Raw genomic sequence first — 21,500 nt, 5'->3', positions numbered from 1 at the left:
CTATCGGCTTCTCAATAGCTGGGGCGGTATACCCTATACCAGTACACTAACACTCCCTCTATCGGCTTCTCAATAGCTGGGGCGGTATACCAGTACACTCCCTCTATCGGCTTCTCAATAGCTGGGGCGGTATACCCTATACCAGTACACTCCCTCTATCGGCTTCTCAATAGCTGGGGCGGTATACCCTATACCAGTACACTCTCTCTATCGGCTTCTCAATAGCTGGGGCGGTATACCCTATACCAATACACTCCCTCTATCGGCTTCTCAATAGCTGGGGCGGTATACCCTATACCAGTACACTCTCTCTATCGGCTTCTCAATAGCTGGGGCGGTATACCCTATACCAATACACTCCCTCTATCGGCTTCTCAATAGCTGGGGCGGTATACCCTATACCAGTACACTAACACTCCCTCTATCGGCTTCTCAATAGCTGGGGCGGTATACCAGTACACTCCCTCTATCGGCTTCTCAATAGCTGGGGCGGTATACCCTATACCAATACACTCCCTCTATCGGCTTCTCAATAGCTGGGGCGGTATACCCTATACCAGTACACTAACACTCCCTCTATCGGCTTCTCAATAGCTGGGGCGGTATACCAGTACACTCCCTCTATCGGCTTCTCAATAGCTGGGGCGGTATACCCTATACCAGTACACTCCCTCTATCGGCTTCTCAATAGCTGGGGCGGTATACCCTATACCAGTACACTCCCTCTATCGACTTCTCAATAGCTGGGGCGGTATACCCTATACCAATACACTCCCACTATCGGCTTCTCAATAGCTGGGGCGGTATACCCTATACCAGTACACTAACACTCCCTCTATCGGCTTCTCAATAGCTGGGGCGGTATACCAGTACACTCCCTCTATCGGCTTCTCAATAGCTGGGGCGGTATACCCTATACCAGTACACTCCCTCTATCGACTTCTCAATAGCTGGGGCGGTATACCCTATACCAATACACTCCCACTATCGGCTTCTCAATAGCTGGGGCGGTATACCCTATACCAGTACACTAACACTCCCTCTATCGGCTTCTCAATAGCTGGGGCGGTATACCAGTACACTCCCTCTATCGGCTTCTCAATAGCTGGGGCGGTATACCCTATACTAGTACACTCCCTCTATCGGCTTCTCAATAGCTGGGGCGGTATACCCTATACCAGTACACTCCCACTCCCACTATCGGCTGCCACTGTAGGCTGTAATGTGTTGGAGGTGGATGAGATGAGACCTACCGTCTCTGTTGGTGTCCATCTGTTTGAAGATCTTCTCTGTTCTCTTCTCTGGAGTAGACTCATCTTCTGGCATCTTCATCACAGACGACACCATCTTATAGATCGCCTGGAGAATAAAAACACACAGATGCCATGTTATAGATATCCTGGAGAATAAACACACAGATATCCTGGAGAATAAAACACAGATATCCTGGAGAATAAACACACAGATATCCTGGAGAATAATAGCTAGGACTGGTCTGGGACTGGGAGCTAGGACTGGTCTGGGACTGGGAGCTAGGACTGGTCTGGGACTGGGAGCTAGGACTGGTCTGGGACTGGGAGCTTGGACTGGTCTGGGACTGGGAGCTTGGACTGGTCTGGGACTGGGAGCTTGGACTGGTCTGGGACTGGGAGCTTGGACTGGTCTGGGACTGGGAGCTTGGACTGGTCTGGGACTGGGAGCTTGGACTGGTCTGGGACTGGGAGCTTGGACTGGTCTGGGACTGGGAGCTTGGACTGGTCTGGGACTGGGAGCTAGGACTGGTCTGGGACTGGGAGCTAGGACTGGTCTGGGACTGGGAGCTGGGAGCTGGGACTGGTCTGGGACTGGGAGCTGGGACTGGTCTGGGACTGGGAGCTAGGACTGGTCTGGGACTGGGAGCTAGGACTGGTCTGGGACTGGGAGCTAGGACTGGTCTGGGACTGGGAGCTTGGACTGGGAGCTAGGACTGGTCTGGGACTGGGAGCTAGGACTGGTCTGGGAGCTAGGACTGGTCTGGGACTGGGAGCTAGGACTGGTCTGGGACTGGGAGCTAGGACTGGTCTGGGTCTGGGAGCTAGGACTGGTCTGGGACTGGGAGCTAGGACTAGTCTGGGACTGGGAGCTAGGACTGGTCTGGGAGCTAGGACTGGTCTGGGACTGGGAGCTAGGACTGGTCTGGGACTGGGAGCTAGGACTGGTCTGGGACTGGGAGCTAGGACTGGTCTGGGACTGGGAGCTAGGACTGGTCTGGGACTGGGAGCTAGGACTGGGAGCTAGGACTGGTCTGGGACTGGGAGCTTGGACTGGTCTGGGACTGGGAGCTTGGACTGGTCTGGGACTGGGAGCTAGGACTGGTCTGGGACTGGGAGCTAGGACTGGTCTGGGACTGGGAGCTAGGACTGGTCTGGGACTGGGAGCTAGGACTGGTCTGGGACTGGGAGCTAGGACTGGTCTGGGACTGGGAGCTAGGACTGGTCTGGGACTGGGAGCTAGGACAGGTCTGGGACTGGGAGCTGGGACTGGGAGCTAGGACTGGTCTGGGACTGGGAGCTAGGACTGGTCTGGGACTGGGAGCTAGGACTGGTCTGGGACTGGGAGCTAGGACTGGTCTGGGACTGGGAGCTAGGACTGGTCTGGGACTGGGAGCTAGGACTGGTCTGGGAGCTAGGACTGGTCTGGGAGCTAGGACTGGTCTGGGAGCTAGGACTGGTCTGGGACTGGGAGCTAGGACTGGTCTGGGAGCTAGGACTGGTCTGGGACTGGGAGCTAGGACTGGTCTGGGACTGGGAGCTAGGACTGGTCTGGGACTGGGAGCTAGGACTGGTCTGGGACTGGGAGCTAGGACTGGTCTGGGACTGGGAGCTAGGACTGGTCTGGGACTGGGAGCTAGGACTGGTCTGGGTCTGGGAGCTAGGACTGGTCTGGGACTGGGAGCTAGGACTAGTCTGGGACTGGGAGCTAGGACTGATCTGGGAGCTAGGACTGGTCTGGGACTGGGAGCTAGGACTGGTCTGGGACTGGGAGCTAGGACTGGTCTGGGACTGGGAGCTAGGACTGGTCTGGGACTGGGAGCTAGGACTGGTCTGGGACTGGGAGCTAGGACTGGTCTGGGACTGGGAGCTAGGACTGGTCTGGGACTGGGAGCTAGGACTGGTCTGGGACTGGGAGCTAGGACTGGTCTGGGACTGGGAGCTAGGACTGGTCTGGGACTGGGAGCTAGGACTAGTCTGGGACTGGGAGCTAGGACTGGTCTGGGAGCTAGGACTGGTCTGGGACCAGTAGACATCGGTACGTGTAGGTAGCCTGAGCATTTTAGATGTAGTTTGTACAGGAGTGAAATCCAACAGTAAGATCATGTTGCTGATCAACAAATAAATCAGTCAACATGAACCATGCTACAGAGGACAACCAGTTGGTCAACACTACTGAAGGTCAATCCCCACCTGTACCATCTCTGACATGCTGATGTATCTCTTCCTGCCTCACCTGTACCATCTCTGACATGCTGATGTATCTCTTCCTGCCTCACCTGTACCATCTCTGACATGCCCATGTATCTCTTCCTGCCTCAACCTGTACCATCTCCAGCATCTCAGACATCCTCATGTGTCTGTTCCCGTCCATAATGTGCCTACAAAATAACTCACACCAGAACTACAAATCCCACCTCTCTGTTCCTGCCTCACCTGTACGATCTCCAGCATCTCAGACTTGCTGATATATCCATTCCCGTCCAGGTCGTACATGCTGAAGGCCCACTTTAATTTCTGCTCCAGTTTGCCCCGCGACGTGACGCTCAGAGCGATGATGAACTCCCGGAAGTCTATCGTCCCGTCCCCGTTGGCGTCGAAGGTGCGGAAGACGTGCTCCGCGAACTTGGAGGCGTCTCCGTAAGGGAAGAAGTTACCGTAGATCTTCTTAAACTCTTCCATGGAGAGGTTCCCGCTGGGGCAGTCTCTCAGGAAGCCCTTATACCACTCCTGGATCTCGTGCTCTGTGAAGTCCGTGCTCTCCAGCAGATCCTGCATCACCTCCGGGCGGAGTTTGCTGTTCTGCTTCCCCATGGCTGGTGGTTACTATAGTAACAGCTGGAAGAAAGAGAGAGAGAGAGAGAGAGAGAGAGGAACTGAGAAAGGGGAGAGGAAAGATGTCCACTAGTACTGAAGACGAAGATGATAACAGCTATACAGAGAAATTAGAGATGCACCATCCTACATGACACAGGAGAAGAAAAAAAGGACCCAAAAACGTATGTTTGGTTGTTTGCATATCACAGAAAGCTTCATTAAAAGACTAGTTAGTTATCAGAACAGTATCTCTCCACCGCTGTGCCTGTATACTTCTGAGGATCCCTCATGGTGGAACGAGGGAGAAGTGTACTTCACTGTGCCCAGGAATGTTCACATGCTCAATGTAACCAAACATATTATGTCTGAAGTGATGGAATATTCCATGCAGCAGACAGACACTACTGAACGCTAGCTTGCCTTGGGGAGACGGACACTACTGAACGCTAGCTTGCCTTGGGGAGACGGACACTACTGAACGCTAGCTAGCCTTGAGAACACTTGGAGAGACAGACACTACTGAACGCTAGCTTGCCTTGGGGAGACGGACACTACTGAACGCTAGCTTGCCTTGGGGAGACGGACACTACTGAACGCTAGCTTGCCTTGGGGAGACAGACACTACTGAACGCTAGCTAGCCTTGAGAACACTTGGGGAGACAGACACTACTGAACGCTAGCTAGCCTTGGGAAGACAGACACTACTGAACGCTAGCTAGCCTTGAGAACACTTGGAGAGACAGACACTACTGAACGCTAGCTTGCCTTGGGGAGACAGACACTACTGAACGCTAGCTAGCCTTGGGGAGACAGACACTACTGAACGCTAGCTTGTCTTGAGAACACTTGGAGAGACAGACACTACTGAACGCTAGCTAGCCTTGGGGAGATGGACACTACTGAACGCTAGCTTGCCTTGGGGAGACAGACACTACTGAACGCTAGCTTGCCTTGGGGAGACAGACACTACTGAACGCTAGCTTGCCTTGGGGAGACAGACACTACTGAACGCCTAGCTTGCCTTGGGGAGACAGACACTACTGAACGCCTAGCTTGCCTTGAGAACACGCTGAGTGGACTGAGAAAGGTGCTGCCATCGTACTACAGAACTATAACAGAGCGATGAGTCATAAGCCACCGCTAAAAGCTACCTGGCTCCCTCCTCGCCATGAGACCAGAGACGTTAATCCCCATAATCCACCACTTCAGCACTTCAAGACACACTTCATAAACAAACTCAACTTAACAAAGCTCATAAGTGATTTACCGCTCGAGAGAAACACGACACACTAGCTAAGTTCAGCTCCAAACCCAACTTCATCAACTTCCTAAGTGATTGAGACGGTGCAGCTCTAGAGAAAGGGCTTGAAGAAGGTCTACTATGTACCAGACAGAGCTGAGACCAGACACCGTGCAGCTCTAGAGAAAGGGCTTGAAGAAGGTCTCTACTATGTCCCAGACAGAGCTGAGACCAGACACAGTGCAGCTCTAGAGAAAGGGCTCGAAGAAGGTCTCTACTATGTACCAGACAGAGCTGAGACCTGACACAGTGCAGCTCTAGAGAAAGGGCTTGAAGAAGGTCTACTATGTACCAGACAGAGCTGAGACCTGACACAGTGCAGCTCTAGAGAAAGGGCTTGAAGAAGGTCTACTATGTACCAGACAGAGCTGAGACCAGACACCGTGCAGCTCTAGAGAAAGGGCTTGAAGAAGGTCTCTACTATGTCCCAGACAGAGCTGAGACCAGACACAGTGCAGCTCTAGAGAAAGGGCTTGAAGAAGGTCTCTACTATGTACCAGACAGAGCTGAGACCTGACACAGTGCAGCTCTAGAGAAAGGGCTTGAAGAAGGTCTACTATGTACCAGACAGAGCTGAGACCTGACACAGTGCAGCTCTGGAGAAAGGGCTTGAAGAATGTCTACTATGTACCAGACAGAGCTGAGACCTGACACAGTGCAGCTCTAGAGAAAGGGCTTGAAGAAGGTCTACTACAGTTGAAGTCGGTAGTTTACATACACTTAGGTTGAAGTCATTAAAAACTCGTTTTTCAACCACTCCACAAATTTCTTGTTAACAAACTATAGTTTTGGCAAATCGCTTAGGACATCTACTTTGTGCATGACAAGTAATTTTTCCAACAATTGTTTACAGACAGATTATTTCACTTATAAAATTCACTGTATCACAATTCCAGTGGGTCAGAAGTTTACATACACTAAGTTGCCTTTAAACAGCTTGGAAAATTCCAGAAAATGATGTCATGGCTTTAGAAGCTTCTGATAGGCTAATTGACATAATTTGAGTCAATTGGAGGTGTACCTGTGGATGTATTTCAAGGCCTACCTTCAAACTCAGTGCCTCTTTGCTTGACATCCTGGGAAAATCAAAAGAAATCAGCCAAGACCTCAGACAAAAAAAATTATAGACTTCCACAAGTCTGGTTCATCCTTGGAAGCAATTTCCAAACGCCTGAAGGTACCACGTTCATCTGTACAAACAATAGTACGCAAGTATAAACACCATGGGACCACATTCCACGTTCTTAAAATAAAGTGGGGAGCCTAACTGACCGAAGACAGGGATTTTTTTACTAGGATTAAATGTCAGGAATTGTGAATAACTGGCTAAGGTGTATGTAAACTTCCGACTTCAACTGTTTGTACCAGACAGCTGCAGAGTAGGGGAGTACGTCGTCAGGAGAATGTGTTCATCGTCCTCTCAGCGGCCGGAAAGTCTGTCTCATATCACAACGTCTCTGACATTTCCTTTAAAAAAAAACTTTAAAAAAATAGCCCCTTTTTTCTCCCCAATTTCCTGGTATCCAATTGGGTAGTTAACTGTCTTGTCTCATATCGCTGTAACTCCAGTACGGACTCGGGAGAGGCGAATTGTGCGCCGCCCCATGGGTCTCCCGGTCGCGGCCGGCTGGACTCAAACCCAGAATCTCTAGTGGCACAGCACTGCGATGTCTTAGATCACTGAGCCACTCGGGAGGCACTCTCTGACATTTACTGCAACAGGAAGTGAGTTTCCCCTCTCTCTCTTTCTGCTAGGTCATCTCTCTCTCTCTTTCTGCTAGGTCATCTCTCTCTCTCTTTCTGCTAGGTCATCTCTCTCTCTCTTTCTGCTAGGTCATCTCTCTCTCTCTCTCTGCTAGGTCATCTTTCTCTCTCTTTCTCTCTCTCTCTGCTAGGTCATCTCTATCTCTCTTTCTGCTAGGTCATCTCTCTCTTTCTGCTAGGTCATCTCTCTCTCTCTCTGCGAGATTCAGAGGTCTCTCTCTCTGCGAGATTCAGAGGTCTCTCTCTCTGCGAGATTCAGAGGTCTCTCTCTCTGCGAGATTCAGAGGTCTCTCTCTCTCTGCGAGATTCAGAGGTCTCTCTCTCTCTGCGAGATTCAGAGGTCTCTCTCTCTCTGCGAGATTCAGAGGTCTCTCTCTCTCTGCGAGATTCAGAGGTCTCTCTCTGCGAGATTCAGAGGTCTCTCTCTGCGAGATTCAGAGGTCTCTCTCTCTCTGCGAGATTCAGAGGTCTCTCTCTCTCTGCGAGATTCAGAGGTCTCTCTCTCTGCGAGATTCAGAGGTCTCTCTCTCTGCGAGATTCAGAGGTCTCTCTCTCTGCGAGATTCAGAGGTCTCTCTCTCTGCGAGATTCAGAGGTCTCTCTCTCTGCGAGATTCAGAGGTCTCTCTCTCTGCGAGATTCAGAGGTCTCTCTCTCTGCGAGATTCAGAGGTCTCTCTCTCTGCGAGATTCAGAGGTCTCTCTCTCTGCGAGATTCAGAGGTCTCTCTCTCTGCGAGATTCAGAGGTCTCTCTCTCTGCGAGATTCAGAGGTCTCTCTCTCTGCGAGATTCAGAGGTCATCTCTCAATTCAGTTCCATTCAAAGTGCTTTATTGGCATGGGAAACAAACTATATATACACAAAAGTATGTGGACACCCCTTCAAATTAGTGGATTCGGCTATTTCAGCCACACCCGTTGCTGACAGGTGTATAAAAATCGAGCACACATCCATGCAATCTCCATAGACAAACATTGGCAGTAGAATGGCCCTGACTGAAGAGCTCAGTGACTTTCAACGTGGCACCGTCACAGGATGCCACCTTTCCAACAAGTCAGTTCGGGCAAATTTCTGTCCTGGTCAACTGTAAGTGCTGTTATTGTGAAGTGGAAACCTCTAGGAGCAACAACGGCTCAGACGTGAAGTGGTAGGCAACACAATCTCACAGAACGGGACCGCCGAGCGCCGAATCGCGTAAAAATCCTCTGTCCTCGGTTGCAACACTCCACTACCGAGTTCCAAACTGCCTCTGGAAGCAACGTCAGCACAACAACTGTTGGTCGGGAGCTTCATGAAATGGGTTTCCATGGCCGAGCAGCCGCACACAAGGTCATGTCTCTCTCTCTCTGCCAGAGGTCATGTCTCTCATCAGTAATGAGACTGGAGAGGAGACATGGACAGAGACTGGAGAGGAGATACACTGTCCATCCCACAGTACACCTGTTAGGACCTCTCCCCTAGAGAGATACACTGTCCATCCCACAGTACACCTGTTAGGACCTCTCCTCCTCCTCTAGAGAGATACACTGTCCATCCCACAGTACACCTGTTAGGACCTCTCCCCTCCCCTAGAGAGATACACTGTCCATCCCACAGTACACCTGTTAGGACCTCTCCTCCTCGTCTAGAGAGATACACTGTCCATCCCACAGTACACCTGTTAGGACCTCTCCTCTAGAGAGATACACTGTCCATCCCACAGTACACCTGTTAGGACCTCTCCCCTAGAGAGATACACTGTCCATCCCACAGTACACCTGTTAGGACCTCTCCCCTAGAGAGATACACTGTCCATCCCACAGTACACCTGTTAGGACCTCTCCTCCTCCTCTAGAGAGATACACTGTCCATCCCACAGTACACCTGTTAGGACCTCTCCCCTAGAGAGATACACTGTCCATCCCACAGTACACCTGTTAGGACCTCTCCTCCTCCTCTAGAGAGATACACTGTCCATCCCACAGTACACCTGTTAGGACCTCTCCTCCTCCTCTAGAGAGATACACTGTCCATCCCACAGTACACCTGTTAGGACCTCTCCCCTAGAGAGATACACTGTCCATCCCACAGTACACCTGTTAGGACCTCTCCACCTCCCCTAGAGAGATACACTGTCCATCCCACAGTACACCTGTTAGGACCTCTCCTCTAGAGAGATACACTGTCCATCCCACAGTACACCTGTTAGGACCTCTCCCCTAGAGAGATACACTGTCCATCCCACAGTACACCTGTTAGGACCTCTCCCCTAGAGAGATACACTGTCCATCCCACAGTACACCTGTTAGGACCTCTCCCCTAGAGAGATACACTGTCCATCCCACAGTACACCTGTTAGGACCTCTCCCCTAGAGAGATACACTGTCCATCCCACAGTACACCTGTTAGGACCTCTCCCCTAGAGAGATACACTGTCCATCCCACAGTACACCTGTTAGGACCTCTCCCCTAGAGAGATACACTGTCCATCCCACAGTACACCTGTTAGGACCTCTCCCCTAGAGAGATACACTGTCCATCCCACAGTACACCTGTTAGGACCTCTCCCCTAGAGAGATACACTGTCCATCCCACAGTACACCTGTTAGGACCTCTCCCCTAGAGAGATACACTGTCCATCCCACAGTACACCTGTTAGGACCTCTCCCCTAGAGAGATACACTGTCCATCCCACAGTACACCTGTTAGGACCTCTCCCCTAGAGAGATACACTGTCCATCCCACAGTACACCTGTTAGGACCTCTCCCCTAGAGAGATACACTGTCCATCCCACAGTACACCTGTTAGGACCTCTCCCCTAGAGAGATACACTGTCCATCCCACAGTACACCTGTTAGGACCTCTCCCCTAGAGAGATACACTGTCCATCCCACAGTACACCTGTTAGGACCTCTCCCCTAGAGAGATACACTGTCCATCCCACAGTACACCTGTTAGGACCTCTCCCCTAGAGAGATACACTGTCCATCCCACAGTACACCTGTTAGGACCTCTCCCCTAGAGAGATACACTGTCCATCCCACAGTACACCTGTTAGGACCTCTCCCCTAGAGAGATACACTGTCCATCCCACAGTACACCTGTTAGGACCTCTCCTCCTCCCCTAGAGAGATACACTGTCCATCCCACAGTACACCTGTTAGGACCTCTCCCCTCCCCTAGAGAGATACACTGTCCATCCCACAGTACACCTGTTAGGACCTCTCCTCCTCCCCTAGAGAGATACACTGTCCATCCCACAGTACACCTGTTAGGACCTCTCCTCTAGAGAGATACACTGTCCATCCCACAGTACACCTGTTAGGACCTCTCCTCTAGAGAGATACACTGTCCATCCCACAGTACACCTGTTAGGACCTCTCCTCCTCCCCTAGAGAGATACACTGTCCATCCCACAGTACACCTGTTAGGACCTCTCCCCTAGAGAGATACACTGTCCATCCCACAGTACACCTGTTAGGACCTCTCCCCTAGAGAGATACACTGTCCATCCCACAGTACACCTGTTAGGACCTCTCCCCTAGAGAGATACACTGTCCATCCCACAGTACACCTGTTAGGACCTCTCCCCTAGAGAGATACACTGTCCATCCCACAGTACACCTGTTAGGACCTCTCCTCTAGAGAGATACACTGTCCATCCCACAGTACACCTGTTAGGACCTCTCCTCCTCCTCTAGAGAGATACACATCTTCTGGAGACCTTTAAGCTGCTGTCTGATTCTCTCAGTAGTTGCCATGGAAACCTCCAGCACAGACTAGAGACCATTGATAAGCCGTAGAAACACCCTGAGAGAGAGAGAGGATCTGGAGGGAGGAAATATGGAGGGAGAGAGGAAGGGGGGAGATATGGAGGGAGAGAGGAAAGAGAGAGGAAGGAGATATGGAGGAGTTATGGAGGGAGAGAGGAAGGGGGGAGATATGGAGGGAGAGAGGAAAGAGAGAGGAAGGAGATATGGAGGAGTTATGGAGGGAGAGAGGAAGGGAGGAGATATGGAGGGAGAGAGGAAAGAGAGAGGAAGGAGATATGGAGGAGTTATGGAGGGAGAGAGGAAGGGGGGAGATATGGAGGGAGAGAGGAAAGAGAGAGGAAGGAGATATGGAGGAGTTATGGAGGGAGAGAGGAAGGGAGGAGTTATGGAGGGAGAGAGGGAGGAAAGAGAGAGGAAGGAGATATGGAGGAGTTATGGAGGGAGAGAGGAAGGGGGGAGATATGGAGGGAGAGAGGAAAGAGAGAGGAAGGGAGGAGTTATGGAGGGAGAGAGGGAGGAAAGAGAGAGGAAGGAGATATGGAGGGAGAGAGGGAGGAAGGAGATATGGAGGGAGAGAGGAAGGGAGGAGATATGGAGGGAGAGAGGAAAGAGAGAGGAAGGAGATATGAAGGGAGAGAGAATCTGGAGGGAGAGAGAGAGGAGGTATGGAGGAAGAGAGAGGCGGTATGGAGAGAGAGAGAGGAGGTATGGAGAGAGAGAGAGGATCTGGAGGGAGAGAGAGAGAGGATCTGGAGGGAGAGAGAGAGAGGATCTGGAGGGAGAGAGAGAGGATCTGGAGGGAGAGAGAGAGAGGATCTGGAGGGAGAGAGAGAGAGGATCTGGAGGGAGAGAGAGAGGATCTGGAGGGAGAGAGAGAGAGGATCTGGAGGGAGAGAGAGAGAGGATCTGGAGGGAGAGAGAGAGAGGATCTGGAGGGAGAGAGAGAGAGGATCTGGAGGGAGAGAGAGAGAGGATCTGGAGGGAGAGAGAGGGAGGATCTGGAGGGAGAGAGAGAGGGGATTTGGAGGGAGAGAGAGAGAGGCCCTGGAGGGAGAGAGAGAGAGGCCCTGGAGGGAGAGAGAGGCCCTGGAGGGAGAGAGAGGATCTGGAGGGAGAGAGAGAGAGGCCCTGGAGGGAGAGAGAGAGAGGATCTGGAGGGAGAGAGAGAGAGGATCTGGAGGGAGAGAGAGAGAGGAGGTATGGAGAGAGAGAGGAGGTATGGAGAGAGGGAGGTATGGAGGGAGAGAGAGGAGGTATGGAGGGAGAGAGGATCTGGAGGGAGAGAGGAGGTATGGAGAGAGAGGATCTGGAGGGAGAGAGGAGATACGGAGGGAGAGAGGATCTGGAGGGAGAGAGGAGGTATGGAGGGAGAGAGGAGGTATGGAGGGAGAGAGGAGGTATGGAGGGAGAGAGGAGGTAGGGAGAGAGGGAGGAGTAGTACTTTCTCAACTCTCCCTTGTAGTGACTCACTGATGCACTGAGAGAGTGGGGGGGGGGGAGAAGAGTGGTGGTTAGTGAGGGGGGAGAGTGGGGGCTGGTGGTTAGTGGGGGGGGGAGTGGGGCCTGGTGGTTAGTGGGGGGGGAGAGTGGGGCCTGGTGGTTAGTGGGGGGGAGAGTGGGGCCTGGTGGTTAGTGGGGGGGAGAGTGGGGCCTGGTGGTTAGTGGGGGGGAGAGTGGGGGCTGGTGGTTAGTGAGGGGGGAGAGTGGGGCCTGGAGGTTAGTGGGGGGGAGAGTGGGGCCTGGTGGTTAGTGGGGGGGAGAGTGGGGGCTGGTGGTTAGTGGGGGGGAGAGTGGGGCCTGGTGGTTAGTGGGGGGGAGAGTGGGGGCTGGTGGTTAGTGGGGGGGAGAGTGGGGCCTGGTGGTTAGTGGGGGGGGGAGTGGGGCCTGGTGGTTAGTGGGGGGGAGAGTGGGGCCTGGTGGTTAGTGGGGGGGAGAGTGGGGCCTGGTGGTTAGTGGGGGGGGAGAGTGGGGCCTGGTGGTTAGTGGGGGGGGAGAGTGGGGCCTGGTGGTTAGTGGGGGGGGAGAGTGGGGCCTGGTGGTTAGTGGGGGGGGAGAGTGGGGCCTGGTGGTTAGTGGGGGGGGAGAGTGGGGCCTGGTGGTTAGTGGGGGGGAGAGTGGGGCCTGGTGGTTAGTGGGGGGGAGAGTGGGGCCTGGTGGCTAGTGGGGGGGGGAGAGTGGGGCCTGGTGGTTAGTGGGGGGGAGAGTGGGGCCTGGTGGTTAGTGGGGGGGAGAGTGGGGCCTGGTGGTTAGTGGGGGGGGGGGAGAGTGGGGCCTGGTGGTTAGTGGGGGGGGGAGAGTGGGGCCTGGTGGTTAGTGGGGGGGAGAGTGGGGCCTGGTGGTTAGTGGGGGGGGGGAGAGTGGGGCCTGGTGGTTAGTGGGGGGGGGGAGAGTGGGGCCTGGTGGTTAGTGGGGGGGAGAGTGGGGGCTGGTGGTTAGTGGGGGGGAGGAGTGGGGCCTGGTGGTTAGTGGGGGGGGGAGAGTGGGGCCTGGTGGTTAGTGGGGGGGGGGAGAGTGGGGCCTGGTGGTTAGTGGGGGGGAGAGTGGGGCCTGGTGGTTAGTGGGGGGGAGAGTGGGGCCTGGTGGTTAGTGGGGGGGGGGAGAGTGGGGCCTGGTGGTTAGTGGGGGGGGAGAGTGGGGCCTGGTGGTTAGTGGGGGGGGAGTGGGGTGTGTTAAGGTTACTACAAGCTGCACTTGGGTGGAGTGGGATTTCTGGAGTAGCGGAAACCTTCTGGTAACATGATATCCTCGCTGGTCGGACGGACGACTACAACACGTTAACCAGGACAATAATAGACTTTCTGGACGGTAAGACACTTCATATTTCCAGCTTAGAGGAGTGAAAGCAATTGAGACAACAAAGCACCCACACACACACACACACACACACACACACACACCTCCCCTGCTGCGGCAGCTGCTCTGTGGGGGAATGTCCAGCTGCAGCCGCCCTTAAGACTCAGAAACAAACAGGATGCATCCGGTTTTCAGGGACGGTATCTTCAGCCTGGCTTCCCTTTCCCCTGAAAACCGGATGTGGGGACTCCGCTCAGGCACTTCATTAACCTCTGATACTCTACGATAAGCTGCAAACACTCACATAGAAGATGAGGAGGAGGAGGACGAAGGGGAGGAGGAGGAAGAGGAGGAGAGGGAGGAAGAGGAGGAGGAGGAAGAAGAGGTGGAGAGGGAGGAGAGGAAGGAAGAGGAGGAGAGGGAGGAAGAGGAGAGGGAGGAAGAGGAGGAGAGGGAGGAAGAGGAGGAGGAGGAAGAGGAGGAGAGGGAGGAAGAGGAGGAGGAGGAAGAGGAGGAGAAGCAGGAGAGGGAGGAGGAAGAGGAGGACGAAGAGGAGGAGAGGGAGGGGAAAGAGGAGGAGCAGGAGAGGGAGGAGAAAGAGGAGGAGCAGGAGAGGGAGGAGGAAGAGGAGGAAGAGGAGGAGAGGGAAGAAAAGGAGGAAGAGGAGAGGGAGGAGGAGGAAGAGGAGGAGCAGGAGAGGGAGGAGGAAGAGGAGGAGAGGGAGGAAGAGGAGAGGGAGGAAGAGGAGGAGAGGGAGGAAGAGGAGGAGGAGGAAGAGGAGGAGAGGGAGGAAGAGGAGGAGGAGGAAGAGGAGGAGAAGCAGGAGAGGGAGGAGGAAGAGGAGGACGAAGAGGAGGAGAGGGAGGAGAAAGAGGAGGAGCAGGAGAGGGAGGAGAAAGAGGAGGAGCAGGAGAGGGAGGAGGAAGAGGAGGAAGAGGAGGAGAGGGAAGAAAAGGAGGAAGAGGAGAGGGAGGAGGAGGAAGAGGAGGAGCAGGAGAGGGAGGAGGAAGAGGAGGAGAGGGAGGAGGAGCGAGACACTCCCCAGGTCCACTCTAATGTACCCCAACCCTGCCTAAACCATCCACTGGCACCCAAGCTGAGTGGAGGGAGGATCTGAATCAGTGTTTAAAAGGAGTCAACAACTAGAGGATCTGAATCAGTGTTTAAAAGGAGTCAACAACTAGAGGATCTGAATCAGTGTTTAAAAGGAGTCAACTAAAGGATCTGAATCAGTGTTTAAAAGGAGTCAACTACAGGATCTGAATCAGTGTTTAAAAGGAGTCAACTACAGGATCTGAATCAGTGTTTAAAAGGAATCAACAACTCGAGGATCTGAATCAGTGTTTAAAAGGAGTCAACAACTAGAGGATCTGAATCAGTGTTTAAAAGGAGTCAACTACAGGATCTGAATCAGTGTTTAAAAGGAGTCAACTACAGGATCTGAATCAGTGTTTAAAAGGAGTCAACTACAGGATCTGAATCAGTGTTTAAAAGGAATCAACTACAGGATCTGAATCAGTGTTTAAAAGGAGAAAGGAGTCAACAACTCGAGGATCTGAATCAGTGTTTAAAAGGAGTCAACAACTCGAGGATCTGAATCAGTTTTTAAAAGGAGTCAACAACTAGAGGATCTGAATCAGTGTTTAAAAGGAATCAACAACTCGAGGATCTGAATCAGTTTTTAAAAGGAGTCAACAACTAGAGGATCTGAATCAGTTTTTAAAAGGAATCAACAACTCGAGGATCTGAATCAGTGTTTAAAAGGAGTCAACAACTAGAGGATCTGAATCAGTGTTTAAAAGGAGTCAACAACTAGAGGATCTGAATCAGTGTTTAAAAGGAGTCAACAACTAGAGGATCTGAATCAGTGTTTAAAAGGAGTCAACAACTAGAGGATCTGAATCAGTGTTTGAAAGGAATCAACTCGAGGATCTGAATCAGTGTTTGAAAGGAATCAACTAGAGGATCTGAATCAGTGTTTGAAAGGAATCGTACCCGTCACTCCAACATGTCTTCAGCCTATTGTCCAACAACACGTACGGTTTGATGCCTCTCCTGGTGAGAGCTCTGCTCCATTATCCAGCTACAGGGCTGTTTTTTAATGGCTTTTACGTTCTGTCTTTAAAAAACGGCCCGCTCCTTCATTACGTTGCCACGGCAACAGACTCGGCGCGCCGAGTCATTGATACAGAAGAAGAACAACAACAATAAATCAAAATGAGAAGAAAAATCAAGAAGACATTTTGTTTTCCCCTCAACGAATCATCCAACTAAACGCACAACGCTGTTATTGGGCTGGGGGAGGGCTGGGGGGAGAGGGCTGGGGGAGGGCTGGGGGGAGAGGGCTGGGGGGAGAGGGCTGGGGGAGGGCTGGGGGAGGGCTGGAGGGGAGAGGGCTGGGGGGGCTGGGGAGGGGGCTGGGGGAGGGAGAGAGGGCTGGGGGAGGGCTGGGGAGGGCTGGAGGGGAGAGGGCTGGGGGGAGAGGGCTGGGGGGAGAGGGCTGGGGGGAGAGGGCTGGGGGGAGGGGGCTGGGGGGAGGGCTGGAGGGGAGAGAGGACTGGGGGAGGGCTGGGGGGAGGGGGCTGGGGGGAGGGAGAGAGGGCTGGGGGGAGGGCTGGGGGGAGGGGGCTGGGGGAGGGGGCTGGGGGGGGGGGGGTGACCAATGTGTTCATTTCCTTGTGATGTTTCCTCATCCTTAAATCCATCAGAAGGTAACTGTCAGGAAGGAGGACCATCTAACCTCCTCCAGGGCTCAGCAGAGAGGAGAGCACGTCTGTCTGGTATTACCTGGTTTACCTGCTATTACCTGGTATTACCTGGTATTACCTGGTATTACCTGCTATTACCTGGTATTACCTGGTTCAGTCTGCTCACTGTGGCATCAGCAACATGATAACAAGCCATGTCCGCTGAGCCTGAGGACAAACCAGGTCTGGTAAAACCAAGTCTTCCAGCAGGGTGGCTGTGAACCAATCACTACGGAACGGCCGTTCAGCCAAGACGAATGTTATCTGGTGTGTTCAACTCTTAAAGACAATACAGAACAACACGTCTGAGAGCTGTAGCACAGACAGACAGACAGACAGCCCTCTAGACCTCATCAGGACAGACAGACAGCCCCCTCCACCTCATCAGGACAGACAGACAGACAGACAGCACTCTCCAACTCATCAGGACAGACAGACAGACAGACAGACAGACAGCCCCCTCCACCTCATCAGGACAGACAGACAGACAGACAGCCCTCTAAACCTCATCAGGACAGACAGACAGCCCCCTCCACCTCATCAGGACAGACAGACAGACAGACAGACAGACGGCCCTCTCCAACTCATCAGTCGAGTTGTACTGCAGCAGCATACCCATGCTGGTATAATGAGGGTCTCCAGGGACATGCCCTGCAGCCCTGGGGTCCAAACTAACCCAGCCCCACTTCCTGTGGTCAGACGGAAATATAGCAACAGGATATGACATAATGGAAAATAACAAACAAAGAGAAAGTAGCATCAGGACAAGGTACAGGAAGTCAGAGCTCAAGGGGGTTGAGCTGACTCGTCAACTGCCGTTACCGTCTGAATACAGTCACAGAAAACTCCTTCCTGAAGCGGCGGGAAACAGTAAAAGATGGCTGATGAAATGTTTCCATGACAGCAGCAGCGGTCAGATGTCTTCACCAGGTCATCGTCCTCCTCTGAAACAAGGTCAGATGTCTTCACCAGGTCATCGTCCTCCTCTGAAACAGAGCAGCGGTCAGATGTCTTCACCAGGTCTTCATCCTCCTCCTCTGAAACAGAGCAGCGGTCAGATGTCTTCACCAGGTCTTCGTCCTCCTCCTCTGAAACAAGGTCAGATGTCTTCACCAGGTCATCGTCCTCCTCCTCTGAAACAGAGCAGCGGTCAGATGTCTTCATCAGGTCTTCGTCCTCCTCTGAAACAGAGCAGCGGTCAGATGTCTTCACCAGGTCTTCGTCCTCCTCTGACTTCCTGATACAGTAACTCTGGAGGAGGTGCAGGACAGGTCTAATGTGGACAATCAGCTGTAGACACAGACAGGAACTGGTTCTCTCTCTCTCTCTCTCAAGACAATGCCTCGTGGTTAAAGACAAGACGTTTAACTCTGACCAGGGTGGCACCATGATAAAGTATTCACACCACTCTCTCAGGGCTTCCCACCCAGCAGGTTAAAGACAGAACCGACGACCCACTCTGAGTGGTGATAATCATCAACGCTGAGATCCAATCAGAACGCCTGATAATTCCCTCTGGGGGAGCTGACTGGGATCCAATCAAATGCCTGATAATTCCCTCAGGGGAGCTGACTGGGATCCAATCAGAACGCCTGATAATTCCCTCAGGGGAGCTGACTGGGATCCATTCAGAACGCCTGATAATTCCCTCAGGGGAGCTGACTGGGATCCAATCAGAACGCCTGATAATTCCCTCAGGGGAGCTGACTGGGATCCAATCAGAACGCCTGATAATTCCCTCAGGGGAGCTGACTGGGATCCAATCAGAACGCCTGATAATTCCCTCAGGGGAGCTGACTGGGATCCAATCAGAACGCCTGATAATTCCCTCAGGGGAGCTCACTTCCTGTCTCGCTGTTTGTTTCCAACGATAAGACCGAATGAGAATGTTTAGTAATGAATGTCAATCCTGTCAGAAGCAGTGTTAGGACCTGGGTAACACCGCGATAAGCAGCGTTAGGACCTGGGTAACACCGTGTGTTTGATAAGCAGTGTTAGGACCTGGGCTGAGGGCTGCTATGGAAGGAGAGAGGAACCTGGCTGTCAGCAGGACAAGGCTGAGGGCTGCTAGGGAAGGAGAGAGGAACCTGGCTGTCAGTAGGACAAGGCTGAGGGCTGCTAGGGAAGGAGAGAGGAACCTGGCTGTCAGCAGGACAAGGCTGAGGGCTGCTAGGGAAGGAGAGAGGAACCTGGCTGTCAGTAGAACAAGGCTGAGGGCTGCTAGGGAAGGAGAGAGGAACCTGGCTGTCAGTAGAACAAGGCTGAGGGCTGCTAGGGAAGGAGAGAGGAACCTGGCTGTCAGCAGGACAAGGCTGAGGGCCGCTAGGGAAGGAGAGAGGAACCTGGCTGTCAGCAGGACAAGGCTGAGGGCTGCTAGGGAAGGAGTGAGGAACCTGGCTGTCAGTAGAACAAGGCTGAGGGCTGCTAGGGAAGGAGAGAGGAACCTGGCTGTCAGCAGGACAAGGCTGAGGGCTGCTAGGGAAGGAGAGAGGAACCTGGCTGTCAGTAGGACAAGGCTGAGGGCTGCTAGGGAAGGAGAGAGGAACCTGGCTGTCAGTAGGACAAGGCTGAGGGCTGCTAGGGAAGGAGAGAGGAACCTGGCTGTCAGTAGGACAAGGCTGAGGGCTGCTAGGGAAGGAGAGAGGAACCTGGCTGTCAGCAGGACAAGGCTGAGGGCTGCTAGGGAAGGAGTGAGGAACCTGGCTGTCAGTAGAACAAGGCTGAGGGCTGCTAGGGAAGGAGAGAGGAACCTGGCTGTCAGTAGAACAAGGCTGAGGGCTGCTAGGGAAGGAGAGAGGAACCTGGCTGTCAGCAGGACAAGGCTGGGGGCTGCTAGGGAAGGAGAGAGGAACCTGGCTGTCAGTAGGACAAGGCTGAGGGCTGCTAGGGAAGGAGAGAGGAACCTGGCTGTCAGTAGGACAAGGCTGAGGGCTGCTAGGGAAGGAGAGAGGAACCTGGCTGTCAGTAGGACAAGGCTGAGGGCTGCTAGGGAAGGAGAGAGGAACCTGGCTGTCAGTAGGACAAGGCTGAGGGCCGCTAGGGAAGGAGAGAGGAACCTGGCTGTCAGCAGGACAAGGCTGAGGGCCGCTAGGGAAGGAGAGAGGAACCTGGCTGTCAGTAGGACAAGGCTGAGGGCCGCTAGGGAAGGAGAGAGGAACCTGGCTGTCAGTAAGACAAGGCTGAGACACGTCCAACATCCATCACACAGAAAAGGTCAGCAGCTGCACAAAGAACGTGCACACACACACACACACACAGGAAAGCGGTGATAATGTGTGAAGCCTGTGGACTACTTGTGTGGGTGTGAGGACTCAGTACTGTCATACAGTATCTAGTAGCAGAGTGCTAATGGAAATCACCACATGTTCCATGTATGGGACAGTCTCTGCACCACACGGACGACCAGAGGACATGCTTTACATTCCTGGAAGGAGAACAACGTGCTCCTTAGTTTTCACAAAAGACCTTTCATTTATTTTGACTAGGAAACCAATTCAAATAGCACCACTCAGACACTCACTGTTTTTTATTCCTTTTAGGAAATACTCTTCAAAAAAGGTAAGTGATGTTAAACAAACCAGTGATGGAGCTTCCTGCTTTCTCACACCTGAACCGGCATGCTCCCCGGCCGTAAAGGACCCGGCTCCCCGGCCGTAAAGGACCCGGCTCCCCGGCCGTAAAGGACCCGGCTCCCCGGCCGTAAAGGACCCGGCTCCCCGGCCGTAAAGGACCCGGCTCCCCGGCCGTAAAGGACCCGGCTCCCCGGCCGTAAAGGACCCGGCTCCCCGGCCGTAAAGGACCCGGCTCTTTTATTCCGGCTCGGCTGCTGTCCAGGGAGGCTGTTTTATTCCGGCTCTGCTGCTGTCCAGGGAGGCTGTTTTATTCCGGCTCGGCTGCTGTCCCGAGAGGCTGTTGTATTATTCTGCTCACAGGTTACTGCTTAATTACGTAGTATGCTGCTGCTGCTGCCATGACTACCAGTTGTTAAGGCTACTTATACCGCTGGATAAAGACAGCTGATGTGTCATCGCACATATTAGAGAAGACCTTCACACCATCCTGCCTGCTGCAACACAGCTGAACGGACTAGGCTGATAACAGAGACCTTAACACCATCCTGCCTGCTGCAACACAGCTGAACGGACTAGGCTGATAACAGAGACCTTAACACCATCCTGCCTGCTACAACACAGCTGTACGGACTAGGCTAATAACAGAGACCTTCACACCATCCTGCCTGCTACAACACAGCTGAACGGACTAGGCTGATAACAGAGACCTTCACACCATCCTGCCTGCTGCAACACAGCTGAATGGACTAGGCTGATAACAGAGACCTTAACACCATCCTGCCTGCTACAACACAGCTGAATGGACTAGGCTGATAACAGAGACCTTCACACCATCCTGCCTGCTGCAACACAGCTGAACGGACTAGGCTGATAACAGAGACCTTAACACCATCCTGCCTGCTACAACACAGCTGAATGGACTAGGCTGATAAGAGACCTTCACACCATCCTGCCTGCTGCAACACAGCTGAACGGACTAGGCTGATAACAGAGACCTTAACACCATCCTGCCTGCTGCAACACAGCTGAACGGACTAGGCTGATAACAGAGACCTTAACACCATCCTGCCTGCTACAACACAGCTTAATGGACTAGGCTGATAAGAGACCTTCACACCATCCTGCCTGCTGCAACACAGCTGAACGGACTAGGCTGATAACAGAGACCTTCACACCATCCTGCCTGCTACAACACAGCTGAACGGACTAGGCTGATAACAGAGACCTTCACACCATCCTGCCTGCTACAACACAGCTGAACGGACTAGGCTGATAACAGAGACCTTCACACCATCCTGCCTGCTACAACACAGCTGAACGGACTAGGCTGATAACAGAGACCTTCACACCATCCTGCCTGCTACAACACAGCTGAACGGACTAGGCTGATAACAGAGACCTTCACACCATCCTGCCTGCTACAACACAGCTGAACGGACTAGGCTGATAACAGAGACCTTCACACCATCCTGCCTGCTACAACACAGCTGAACGGACTAGGCTGAT

At 53.1% G+C, this 21,500-nt stretch overlaps 1 protein-coding gene across 2 annotated transcripts in view; it reads right to left on the bottom strand.

Annotated features, from left to right (window-relative positions):
• The window catches only part of LOC106596094 (neurocalcin-delta A), a 55,779-nt gene that overhangs the window by 15,614 nt on the left and 18,665 nt on the right, over positions 1 to 21,500 (bottom strand). For both annotated transcript variants that reach the window (XM_082971283.1, XM_082971282.1), the window contains exons 2-3: positions 3,687 to 4,088; positions 1,254 to 1,359 (exon numbers count right to left, since the gene is read on the bottom strand). In XM_082971283.1, coding sequence (XP_082827409.1) covers positions 1,254 to 1,359; positions 3,687 to 4,064 — 484 coding nt within the window. In that variant the 5' untranslated portion in view covers positions 4,065 to 4,088. The remainder of the gene's footprint in view (positions 1 to 1,253; positions 1,360 to 3,686; positions 4,089 to 21,500) is intronic.

The sequence above is a fragment of the Salmo salar genome, unplaced genomic scaffold (genome assembly GCF_965601325.2).
Source record: "Salmo salar unplaced genomic scaffold, fSalSal1 ptg000245l, whole genome shotgun sequence".
NCBI classification, from domain to species: domain Eukaryota; kingdom Metazoa; phylum Chordata; class Actinopteri; order Salmoniformes; family Salmonidae; genus Salmo; species Salmo salar.
This window is presented reverse-complemented; position numbering and strand designations above follow the sequence as displayed.